This window comes from Neophocaena asiaeorientalis, unplaced genomic scaffold (assembly GCF_003031525.2).
Source record: "Neophocaena asiaeorientalis asiaeorientalis breed wild unplaced genomic scaffold, Neophocaena_asiaeorientalis_V1.1 scaffold177, whole genome shotgun sequence".
NCBI lineage: Eukaryota > Metazoa > Chordata > Mammalia > Artiodactyla > Phocoenidae > Neophocaena > Neophocaena asiaeorientalis.
In genome coordinates this window covers 7658664-7671080 of record NW_020172779.1, presented here as the reverse complement: position 1 = coordinate 7671080, position 12417 = coordinate 7658664, and the positions used below count along the sequence as shown (strand labels likewise).

Below are 12417 nucleotides of genomic sequence, written 5' to 3'. Positions count from 1 at the left end.
TGGGTGGGCACACGTGCCACTCTCAAGGAATCACACCTTCAGGCTCCGGCGGGACGCCACTTCTGATTTCAGAGCTTTTCACTGGGGCTGTCAGAGGAAATAACGGGACTGTCTCTGAACTTTCAAAGGAAGCATCTTATCAAGACATCAAAGCCCAGAAGGATGCTTTTAGCTTTGCTGGGTCTTCTGACAGAGCTGTTAACAGATTCTGCGGCAGTTCATCAAGGGTAGATCTTTTGTGTGTGTGTGTGTGTGTGTGTGTGTGTGTGTGTGTGTGATCTTTTATGTTTTAAAGTCACAACATTGTCCTCACTGCACTGCACCCCAGAAGAAGGAATTCTGATGGGCATGTATGTTGTGATGGTGATGGTTGCGGGGAGATGATAGGTGGAGAAAGGAATGGGATGCAGGGATCCTGGGTTTTGCTCTAAGCTCCCAGCTCTCTCCTCATCTGTCTCCATCCTTGTCTCCATTTATCCCAACTGTTAAATGGGAGAGGCTTTTGAAGTGTCACTGGTGACCCTGAGTTCATTCCTGAGCTTTACTGATTTCTCCCAAGCTTACCTGAAATCTAAACTTGAATTTTGGGGGTGGGCCTATAGGGTGGCCCCCAAACCATCAGATGCCACCTGGGGTGCTTTGTAAAAATGCCCATTCCTGAGCCCCAGTCCAGACTTATTAATCCCAAGCATCCAGGAGCAGGCCCAGGAATCTGCATTTTTAACAAGCAGCCACCATGACTGATGGGCAGCCAGGTTCAGTGGCCTTGGCAAGAAGCCATCAGTTGGCCTCTCCTGATTCCGAAGTGGTTGGGCTCAGGCCAACCCTGCGCCGTGAAGATGGGAAATATTCCTCGCTGTGTTCTGTGCTGGACCAGAGTAAATTAGCGTGCTCCCCGGGGAATGACAGTTCGGAGGATGATGCAGAAATGGGGGAAGAATTGTACAAAGGAACGATGCTGGAAGAGAAAAGAACACAGAATACAGGGCACTCGATAATGGAGTGTAAGACAGCTTTAGAAACAACAGGGTACATAGCAGCAGAGTCGGTGGCTGGGGAGGTGAGCTTTAAGAAGCTGTTTCCCATTATCTCTGTTTGTGCTTAACTTTTTTTTTTTTTTTTTGGCGATACGCAGGCCTCTCACTGCTGCGGCCTCTCCCATTGCGAAGCACAGACTCCGGACGCGCAGGCTCAGCGGCCATGGCTCACGGGCCCAGCCGCTCCGCGGCATGTGGGATCCTCCCGGACCGGGGCACGAACCCGTGTCCCCTGCATCGGCAGGCGGACTCTCAACCACTGCGCCACCAGGGAAGCCCTGTGCTTAACTTTTACTGCTCAGTTTCGCAGACTTTTTTTTTTGAAGTAAAGAAGGGTTTGCTGATCTGGTCAAATGTAGGCAGGATAATGTAGTCACAAGATGCCATTTACATGCATAATCTTTATCATTCCCTCAACACCCACAGATGGTGATGCTCTCCATTTCACAGATAAGGAAACTGAGGCTCAGAGAGGTTAACTGGCTTGCTGAGGAGGGTGGAGCCCCGATCATCCTTGGCTCTACACCCACTGCTGGGTCCCGGTAACACACAGTTGCTAATTGTTAACAATTCCATTTCCTGACACTGGGTCTATAAATTAGGTTTCTCACAAGTTCTGAGTGGCTCTTCCCCACTGGGAGTGTTCAAAAGAGTAAGCTTTTAATTGAATTGTAATGTCTTTTTCAACTTGCTACTCCGAGATGCTCTCTTATTAGGTGGAAGAAAGCTTGCGTGGTCTCTTCCAGCCAAAAATTTTCAGTGGATGAAATGAAATTCATGAAATGAAATGGTGACATTAGCGTCATCACGCATTTAGGTGACACAGAGCTCTGAGAGGAGGCTGGTGTCCTGCTAGCAGTGGGTAGGAGTGGTGACTTGAGCTGGGGTAGTAAGTACGCAGGGACAAAGAAAGCCAGCCGCGCCTGAGAAGGCAGGTCCATTTTGGGCCCACGTGAGCTCCCGGACCGGGGCATGAACCCGCATCTCCTGCATTGGCAGGCGGACTCTCAACCATTGTGCCACCAGGGAAGCCCTCAGAATTTACTTTTACTCAAAGCAATGAATTCCAATGGCTGTCCTGCTCCCCCTTAGTTCCCACCACTAGTGCCCACGTGGTGGATGGAAGGGGCCACAGGCTGGAACCAGGCCTCCCGGTTTGAATCCTGGCTCTGCCACTTACTAACAGCAGTCTGCCCTTCTCTGGCCACAGCTGGGATGCCCACTGCCCAGGTCCCGAACCCACGTGCGGCCTGGAGAACACCAACCGCAGCACGCTCGTTCACCGTTGCCAGCCTCAGTCCTTGCGTCTCTGAAATGGGTGGATCTCCACCTGCAGGGTTGGACTGAATGAGACGCTTTAAAGCTGGTACGATCTGGTTCCCTAAAAGGGTGACTTTAATGAGTGAGCTGGTATTAGTGATGAGGGACTTGACAAAGTGCGGTTCAGAGGTACCGTTCTGCCCCTCGTCCTTCTCAGGCCCCACTGGAGCATCCTGACCTTTTCCCCCACAGCCCCTCAGATGTCAGTCCCCGTGCCAGGTGCTGTGTGTTCACACGTGCTCATCTCACCTGAGTCACGCTGCTCCGACATACTCATCTTTTGTTCATACCCACAGAAATTTCTATGGCAACTGTGCCAATATCTTTAATTCTCCCAACTTTCCCTCTCTGTTTTAGTAGAAGATTTTGCTTTCTATCTTGCTGAGAAGATCAAGGTCACTTTCTTCCCCATCTCCACACTCATCTCTTTTCTCTCTACGTCGGAGGAGGTAGCGGGTCTCCCTGTTATAAGTTAACCCATCCACCTGGCCTCGAGGCCTGCCCTCTGCTCCCCAGGGACCCCAGCCCAGCACTCATTGGCTCCCTCAACTCTTATCTCCCTTCACTGGATCCCCTTCCCTTTGGGTTATGAGCACCTCAGCTTGCCATTTCCCTAAAAAAGTAGACAAAAGCAAAACAAACATGAAAAGCAACATCAAAGTTCCCAAAGCTGCTCAATTCCACCATCGTCTACACATTATTATGCAACTCTTGCTTTCTAGGGCAGAGGCTCCCGAGTGAAAGAGACTGGCCTTCTGGGTCTGGTGCCACCACTCACTGGCATGTGAGCCTGGACAAGTTACACCCGTCCTCCGAAGCATCAGCCTTTCCATCAGTAATCTGGGGATGAAAATGGTACCCATGGGGTGCTGGGGTGCTCGAAGGGGTGCTGAGAGTATCCAGTGAGCTCTCTGTGCACAGTGTTTGCCTCCGGGCCCCAAATACAATAAGCTCTGAGCCTGCAACACAGGGACGGTACCTGCTGTTAAAATCATGTAACCATCAAATATCTCAAAGGAAGTTCGAGATGGCTGCTGCCCGCCCCTCCTGTTACTGCCCCGTTCATCCCTCACCTCTGCGCATTCTGTCCTCCTTGCTCTGTCGACGCTTTTCTCTTAAACTGCCAAATAAATCCCGCATCACTGCCTCTGTGGGGCAAACTGCCTTCCTTAAATCGCCTCCCCTTGGCTCTCCTGGGTGGTGCCCCTTGTTCTCTTCCTGGCAGCTCCTACTTTGCTTCCTCATCCATTTTCTGCTGTCACCTCCATGCTCTGGGCCTTTTCTCATCCCTCTCCTCTCCATTGTCCTTGGTGATCTCACCCATCCCAAAGCGCTAAACTCACCGTTGCAGACGTCTACCAAACGAGCCTTTCTAGCCCCGGCTCCTCTTCGCAGAGCCCCAGACCTTCCTTTCCCACCTCTAGCTGACAGCGAGGACAGGCTACATGGACTTGTAACCGGACAAACGCTGGAGCAGCCACTCTCCACTGAAACACGATTTTTTGAACAAGACCAAGATGATTCATGAAAACCAAGGAAAATAATACATGAATTCAAAACAAAAAAAAAATGCACAATCCACTCCCACTCAGTTGAACAGACTCTGCTCCATCACCCGCACCTGGAAGGTGGCTCTGAAGAGGAAATTTGGTCTTGGAGCCTCTTCTGAGTGTGGCTTCTGTGCATCTCTGACCCGCACGGGAGCCTCAACTTGAACACGTGTAGAACCAAGCCCCCCACCCATCTCCCAAACCCGATCTTTCCGTAACACTCCTCATTCCCGACAGAAGCATCCCGGTCTTCTTAGTCATTCGGGCTGGAAACCCAGATTCCTCTTGCTCTCCACTCCCTCCCCACCCCACAGTTAATTATGTCCCAGGCCCTCCCGACTCTGCTTCCACAATGGCTCCGCATCCTTCATTCCTCCGCTCCAGGCAGGGTCCCCCCTCCTGGCTTCTCCCAGCAGCTGCAGTGACTCCCTACAGCCTGGCCTGGCCTCTGGGCTTCACCTGGCTGTGGCAGGCACTACCTGTCTGGCAGCCCTTCCTCCTCTGGCCAGGGCAGTCCACTTCTTTCTAGAGAAAGACCCCCACCCACTCTTGGCCCTTGTGGATCCTCCAGCAGTGGGCATGTGATTTGGTCCTGACCACTCAGTACATCATGTCCCCCCACGAGAGTGAGTGATTTAAGGAGTGGCCTGATGACCCGAGTGGGGCGGTCGGAACCAGCTGAGTTGAGAGATGCAGAGTCCCCATCACATCCCTCTGTATGCCGCCACGCCTGAATCTGACACACGCATGGACCTACCCTTCCAGCAGTTTGTGTACGCCGGTTTGATGGGGCTTTCTGGCACCTATGACTGAAAACGTCCTGACAGACACGGTTTCAGGCCAACCTCCTTGCTGCCACCATTTCTTTCTAAGACGGCAATCCTCAGTCTTTCCCTGACGGTAGACGTGCTAGGTGACATGCCCGTTTGCAACGTTCTCTCACTCTTGTCATGTTGGGTATCATTCCACACCATTCTCTTTCCCTTAAGAAAGAATCTCAGCATGTTAGCGGGAGTGCCATTCGTATAGGGCTAACCTGGAGTCCTTGCTAATCAATAAAAGTACATCCTAAACAAACGTCAGTGCTCTGTTTTCAGAAACAGATCTCTTGCCACTGCCTATGTCACAACTAATGCCATGATTAAACATCATGTCTCTAAACGTGAATCTGACCATGTCATCCTCATCTTCAAAACCTCCTTAGGAGTATTGGGAACTGGCTGTGAGCAGTGCTTTCTGCCACCCAATTTCACCTCAGTGCTCCATTCCTGTCCTACAGCAGTCCTGGTGTTTTAAAAGGGAAATACAGCAGAAGAGCTATTCTTTGGAAGCAGAAACATGGACCTTGGAAAAGAGAACACAGCTCAGATGTTCATTCATTCATTCACTCATTCATTCATTCCTTCATTCCTTCTTGAGTGCCTGCTCTATGCCAGACACTGCTTTGATACTCAGGAAATAAGACATAAGATTCCTGCTTTCAAGGTGCCCATGATCTAGGAGGGGGAGACAGAAAATTGAAAACAACTTGTAGATAGTGGTTAAGTATTTACTCTGCAAAGAGTTCTTAAAAATGATGTGATGGGGGCTTCCCTGGTGGCACAGTGGTTAAGAATCCGCCTGCCGATGCAGGGAATGCGGGTTCGAGCCCTGGTCCAGGACGATCCCACATGCCGCAGAGCAACTAAGCCTGTGCGCCACAACTACTGAGCCTGCGCTCTAGAGCCCACGAGCCACAACTACTGAGCCCACGAGCCACAACTACTGAAGCCCGCGTGCCTAGAGCCCGTGCTCCACAACGAGAGAAGCCACCGCAATGAGAAGTCCACGCACCACAATGAAGAGTAGCCCCCGCTCGCCACAACTAGAGAAAGCCCACATGCAGCAATGAAGACCCAACGCAGCCAAAAATAAATAAATAAAATAAATACATTTAAAAAGAAAAAAAATGTTGTGACGGTGACTTAAAGACCTACTTTCTTTTTTTTGTTTGTTTGTTTTTTTTTTGCCGTGCCACCTGCCTTGTGGGATTTTAGTTCCCCAACCAGGGATCGAACCCCAGCCCTTGACAATGAGAGCTTGGAGTCCTAATCACTGGCCCACCAGGGATTCCCCAAGACCTACTTTCAAGGAGGTAATCAGGAAAGCCTCTTTGAGGAGAGGACATCTAAGCTGAGCTCTTCATATCAAGAAACAGTAAACCTGACACAGTAACGAGTATCAATGAAAACAGAGGCAGAGACTCCCTGACTACCTGTGACATTTGATGTTCACTGCAAAGTAATTTTCAAATTATTCAGTTATTATTTAAAAATTATATTCCCTCTCAAAATACTTTTTTGGGAAAGGTCTTAAAAAGCTGCATTGAAAAGTACAACTTTTCACTTGCTAACATGAAAACAAAACTCTTCGATGGTTTCATAATGGGAAAAAGTTCTTTTCCCTACTTGGGACCGTTCAGGGATAGATAAGCATGAGATGAGTTGAGAGCTCCAAACATCTCCAAAAAAGAGGGAGGGAAAAGTCACCTGTGAGTCTAGATCAAGTAGTAAGAGAAATTTTAATCACAAGGAATACTTTGTATAAAGTGGATTAAAAAACAAAACCATAGCATACGGTTTTGTTTTCTATTAATAGATTGTTACTGGAGTATAATTGCTTCTAATACTGTGTTAGTTTCTGTCGCACAACAAAGCGGATCAGCCATATACACACACGTGTCCCTCCCACCCTCCCTATCCCACCCCTCTAGGTCATCGCAAAGCACCGAGCTGATCTCCCTGTGCTATGCTGCTGCTTCCCACCAGCCAACTATTTTACATTCGGCAGTGTATATATGTCGATGCTACTCTCACTTCGCCCAGCTTCCCCTTCCCACCCTGTATCCTCAGGTCCATTCTCTATGTCTACATCTTTATTTCTGGCCTTTCTTCTTTGGTGAAATGTCTATTTAGGTCTTCCATCCAGTTTTTAACTGGATTGTTTGTTTTTTGATATTGAGCTCCATGAGCTGTTTGTATACTTTGGAGATTAATCCTTTGTCTGTTGTTTCATTTGCAAATATTTTCTCCCATTCTGAGGGTTTCCTTTTTTTTTGTTTGTTTATGGTTTTTTGTCTTGTTTATGGTTTCCTTTGCTGTGCAAAATATTTAAGTTTAATTAAGTCCCAATTGTTTATTTTTGTTTTTATTTCCGTTACTCTAGGAGGTGGGTCAAAAAAGATCTTGCTGTGGTTTATGTCAAAGAGTGTTTTTCCTATGTTTTCCTGTAAGAGCATATGGTTTTTTGAAGTCAAAATGAAGCAGTATCTTGATGGCTTATAAATAAAGACTTTGCACCCAAATGCCATTCTCTGCCTTTAACGAGGGAAGCCAAAGGAGAAAAACCAGAATCAAGAAGGTTCACAGGGCATCAGAGTTGGGAGGCTCGTAGAGGTGACCTAGGCCTGCCTGTTAGGTAAGGCCAACCTTGAGATTTGGGAAGGGACAGGATATAAGTATGGCGAGAGGACCCCGTGTCTCATGGCCTATCTGCCCAGGCAGGTGGGTGAAGTTTCTCCTAGAGGTGGTTGTGTTGGGGTGATGGGTTCTGCTGGGTGGCTGTCTGTCCCCAATGTCATCATGGGATCAAGGTGTTCTGAGCTGAACTGGTCCTTAAGAAGCCAGTTAAGCAGAGTGGGTAAATCTACTAGCTTTGGAATTAGAACAGACTTGGGTGTGAATCGAGGCTCCATCCAACACTTACCACTGTGGTGAATTATAAAGCAGAAATTAGTGTTGTAGAAAGAGTATGACAAAGGCAAGTTTAATTTGATCCCATGGAGGGGCTTGATACTTCATGACTGTAGATCCAAGCCAGGACAACTGGGAAATAGTCTCTGTATGTGTCTGCCTGGGTTTCATATCGCAAATCTATCACATTGTAGCATCTTTACACCCTCTCTTTCTCTGAGCAATAATCTTGTGGAAAAAAAAAAAGCAACAAGATTAAGACATATTTTGAAGCAAAGTGGCTTCATTATTTTTGCAGTTAGTTCCTGTTGCTATCATCTTCTTCAAGGCAAAGCATCCTTTTTCTGGGTAGAAAGAATCATAACAGCCACCACCACATACAGGCCCACACACCCACAAACACAGAAAACCGGGGCTGGGGGAAGAGTGATGTGTTTCTGAAAGCAGGAAAAAAAAAATCTCCCTGAGACAGAAAGAAAAATGAATCAATTCTGGTTTTACGTGTCACATAAATAAATAAGGTGCTCTCAAATGTTTAAGATGGGCCTACTCTGATTTACAATCCATCATATTCTGCTATCAAAACATTTAGAGAGGCTGTGAGACTGCAGGGATTTATCATATCGACAATTCCCAGTGTAACCTTTTCCTTTTGCTCCTGCGGGTGATTTGCACACACTTCATCTTCTCGGAGCTGGGAGAGAAGTGAGATTTTTCTGTTCCCCAGGCATGGATCAGGGCGAGACAGGGCTTTTCAGCAGATGCTTAGATTCTGTCAGATCCCCTTCTCCATTCTAGCCCCCACCCCTCCCTCCAGCCCTCCAGCCCCTCCTTTGCATCCCCAAACCCACAGCTTTCTCTTGAACCCCTTTCATCTCTACCTCGAAGAGACTTCCCTTCATCTCAAAGCCTGGGATAAAGGCTGAAGGTTTACTCGTATTCTCTGATAGAATGTCCTCCACAAAGCCATTCATCCAAGCCAGTTAAATCCCAGACAAAAGTCTCACAGATTTAAGCCACATCCAGGGGTTGTATTTCTGCATCTCTTTGCATGGGGCCCAGGGTACCACAGGCTGAATCATGGGCCTCAAAGATATCCAGGTCCTAACCCCTAGGTCCTATGGATGTAACCTTATATGGCAAAAGGAACTTTGATGATGTGATTAAATTAAGGATATTGAGATGGAGAGATTATCCTAGATTATTGGAGGGGACCCTAAATATAACCACACGTGTCCTGATAGAGGGAAGCAGAGGGAAATTTGACTACAGATGAGGAGAGGGCGATGTGAGGATGGACGCAGAGATTGGAGTGATGCACTGTGAAGATGGGAGAAGGCACCACAGGCCAAGGAATGCAGGCAGCCATTGGGAACTGAAACGGGCAAGGAGCCAGCGGAAGAATCTAGCCCTGCCAACACCTTGATTTGAGTCTTGTGGATCTGATTGTTGATTCTTGACCTCTACAGCTTTCAGAGAACAAATCTGTGCTGTTCTGAGCCAACACCTTTGTGGTCATTTGTTACAGCAGCCATAGGACACCCTACCGCGGGCCAGCTGAGTGAGGTTTGCAGCCTGTGACTCTCCTGTCACTCCACATGTCCTCTTTGGTGAGCTGCTTCCTGCTCCCAGGCAGAAGCTGGAGGCCCCAGTTCCACCAGCCCTGGAGAAGTAGGCTGCTGTCTCTTGGGAATGAGTAATGAGCTGGAGACCACAGCCCTGTTGGACTCGGATCCACAAGGCCAGGATCTGCTGCCTTCAGTTTCCACAAAATTGCCACAGTTACAGGATGATTCCCTCTGCTCCAGATTCTAAGACGATAGTCTTTAGGGAAACACATGCGAGCGTGCACAGATTCACACCAGCACGGCCTGTTTGCTCTCCCTGCAAATCAGGTTCCGGATTCACCTTCCTCCCTCACCTTCCATGGCCACCACCCTGACCTAGGTCGCCATCACCTCTCATCTGGGCCCCTGTGATCGCCTCCTGCCTGGTCTCCCAGCTTCCCATTCATGCCCCACCCTCCCCAACTCACTAATCCTCCAGAAAGGTCCTCTAAAGTCATAAGTCACATCTGCTTCCATATCCTGACGCTCAGACTACACCCCCGGTGATTACACGAGAAACTTGGGGTGGGGACCAAGCTTCGGTGTGTTTCAAAGCTCCCAGGTGATGCTGATGCAACTGCTCGAAGGGAGTGATGGCGGGATGCACATTTGACCTACGCCCTCAGCTGAACTCCCGTGTTCAGAACACCTTTCTCTTGGAGGTGGAGTTCGTTACCTTGCGTGTGTCAAAGCCGAACTGTCTTTAAGGTGCCCTGATCCCTATCTTCCTTCTCACTTCCCAGGGCTGTGGGGAGGGTCACAGGAGATGACGGGCACACAGGGGCCTACCTGCCTTCTCCCCTCCCCCTCCCCCCTTCCTCTCTGTCTCCTTTCTTTCCCCCTTCCCTTGCCCATCCCCCTCCCTCGTCCTTCCTTCTTGCTGTTAAAGGTCATGTAAGGGATGTGGTAGGTCACTACGTGGTGGCACCTTCCTCTCTGGGCCCAAAGCACAAACTTCAGCCCCTCGCATGCAGCCAGCAGTGCACAGCTCCTGCAGAAATACTGTTGGCTCCCGGGGGTGCAGACACAGAGCCCCTTGCCCAGCTGCACCCTAACACAACTGAACAGCTTCGGCCAGGCAGGGTGAAAGCCAGTATTCTTGGACAACTATGGGCCACAGACTACAGACTTGAATCCAGGCTTGTCCAGCCCCACTTATTTTACAAATGAGGAAACGGAGGCTTAGAGAGGTATCAGTGCCCTGGAACGGTACATGGACCAGGGGGTTTTGGACGAGTGGCCTCTGGTGGCCATTGGCAAGGCCTGCCCCACCTGGACCTGGAACAGCTCTCAGACCAGGGAGGGCTCCCATGATAACACCGAGGACCAGCCTTGGGTTGAAAGGGAGAGGATTCTGGTTGGCTTTGCCGACACGATGTCTTGGTTGAATAGACCAAGGACTGGCTGGGGGGTGGAGGTAGGAGTGGGTGTGCCGGCCTCCCACTCCCATTTCCTCTCAAGTCTGGTCGTGTCCTGAGTTTCCTCACTCCCAACACGTTGGGGACTCACAAGGAAAATGGGAAGGCAGGGTCTCTTTTGGGATCACCTTCACCATGGGGGCAAAATTCTTACCAAGTCAGTCTCGTGTGAAAGGGCCCGAGAAAAGAATGATTTTTTTTTTTTTTAACAATTTAAGCTTGAGAAGGAACCTGTAGGGGTTCCCTACTCTTCCAGCATCCCCCTTTCACATTTTCTGAGCAATTTTGCAAACTGCTGCTCTTTGGTAGAAAAGTACTCGTCTGTGTGTTCCTCTTTGCCAACAGCCCTCCCCATCTCCACATCAATAATAATAACAGTAACGATGCTGACGGCAGTGAGCGCCCCTCAGGTCTGGAACGTGCGTTACATTTCACAGAACGTTTTTACGTACATCATCATATAGGAGCTCTTAATCCTCAGGAGGCAGAGCGGGAAATATTATAGCCTCCATTTTCCCATAAGGCCCCTGAGGCTGAGAAGAGGTATCCTTCCGTGATCTGTCTCAGAACCTTCTTTACACCAGCTCTCTACTGTCACCTTCCTGTTGTACAAATAGGAGGTACAGCGCTGAGCTGGCCTGCTGAACTGATGTCCGAACCCAAGCCTGATCCTTCGCTTGCCTTTGTGGTTTCTTTTTTTGGTGGGATACAATATTAATTAATCATAACCAACCACGTGGCCTCCATAGCTTCCTATATAGTTAGGTCTTTATTGGCAGTTGATGTACTCTATAGATCAGTGTGAAAAAGACTGTGAGTTATGGATATATGAGGACAGGAAACAAAATAATACTTAGTGGATTTTTTTTTCAGACATGAGGGGCCTGTCTTTGTGATTTTTTTGGTCCTTTTCCAGAGGAATTTCCAGCCAACATGCTATGACCCTGGGTATGGGAGCTCGGTCAAAATATTAAAAAAATATATGCTGATGAATATCAAGGAGCAAAACCCTATACACGAATGAGAAATGGGGTTACGTCTTGGCTGACTGAATGGGTCGGAATGGTCACTGAGCATTGGTTGATGAAATAGCAGCAGGCTCACAAGGGAAGAAATAAAAAAAATTGGTACGTCAGTGTCAGGAGTCATATTAGAAAGAAACACGTTTTCATATCATCTTGTTCGAGGGACAGAGCATTTCAGAGGGAAAAGGATAGCTCAGTTTTCTCATTTGTATCATGGGGATACTAACTGAAAGTATTCCTCAGAAGGTTGTTGTGAGAATCAAATAATATGATCCATTGAAGAAAAGCACAGTACAACTTGGTATATGGAAAGTATTCAATGTAAATATTCTGACCAATCAGAGAATAAAAATACTAACAGCAACAACAGCAACAATAACAGTAGGACGTCCTATTCTCTTTTCTGCAAACCCAACTCGTTCCAAAGCCAAGATGGTCACCTGGCTTCCACAGTTTTCTGCCTGCAGGGGCACCAGACTCTCTGCCACCTGGGCTGGTGACACAAAGTCATCTTGGCTACTCCCTCTGGTGCCATTATTCCTTTGTGTGCCCAGGGCGTGCTACCTTAGCTCACGAGTGTCTCTCCTTCCATCTGAATCCAAGCTCTATCATTTGCTTGTAACATTGTACATGTTTCCACACCAGTCCAAACCATCATCACACCTTGTCCGGACTGCCGAAATGGAATGGCTTTCCTTCTGTCCACGGTCTCCACTGTTCCAATCTGCC

General features: G+C 48.5%; 2 protein-coding genes across 5 annotated transcripts in view; one reads left to right on the top strand and one right to left on the bottom strand.

Annotated features, from left to right (window-relative positions):
- The window catches only part of DERL1 (derlin 1), an 85652-nt gene extending 84484 nt beyond the window's left edge, over nt 1-1168 (top strand). Inside the window, exon 10 of one of the 3 annotated variants that reach the window (XM_024741060.1) lies at nt 73-1168. In XM_024741060.1, the coding sequence (XP_024596828.1) occupies nt 73-231 (159 nt within the window). In that variant the 3' untranslated portion in view covers nt 232-1168. The remainder of the gene's footprint in view (nt 1-72) is intronic. The other 2 variants (XM_024741061.1, XM_024741062.1) reach the window with 2 other exon arrangements.
- Nucleotides 1-12417, bottom strand: part of ZHX2 (zinc fingers and homeoboxes 2) — a 170932-nt gene that overhangs the window by 28021 nt on the left and 130494 nt on the right. The window lies entirely within an intron of this gene.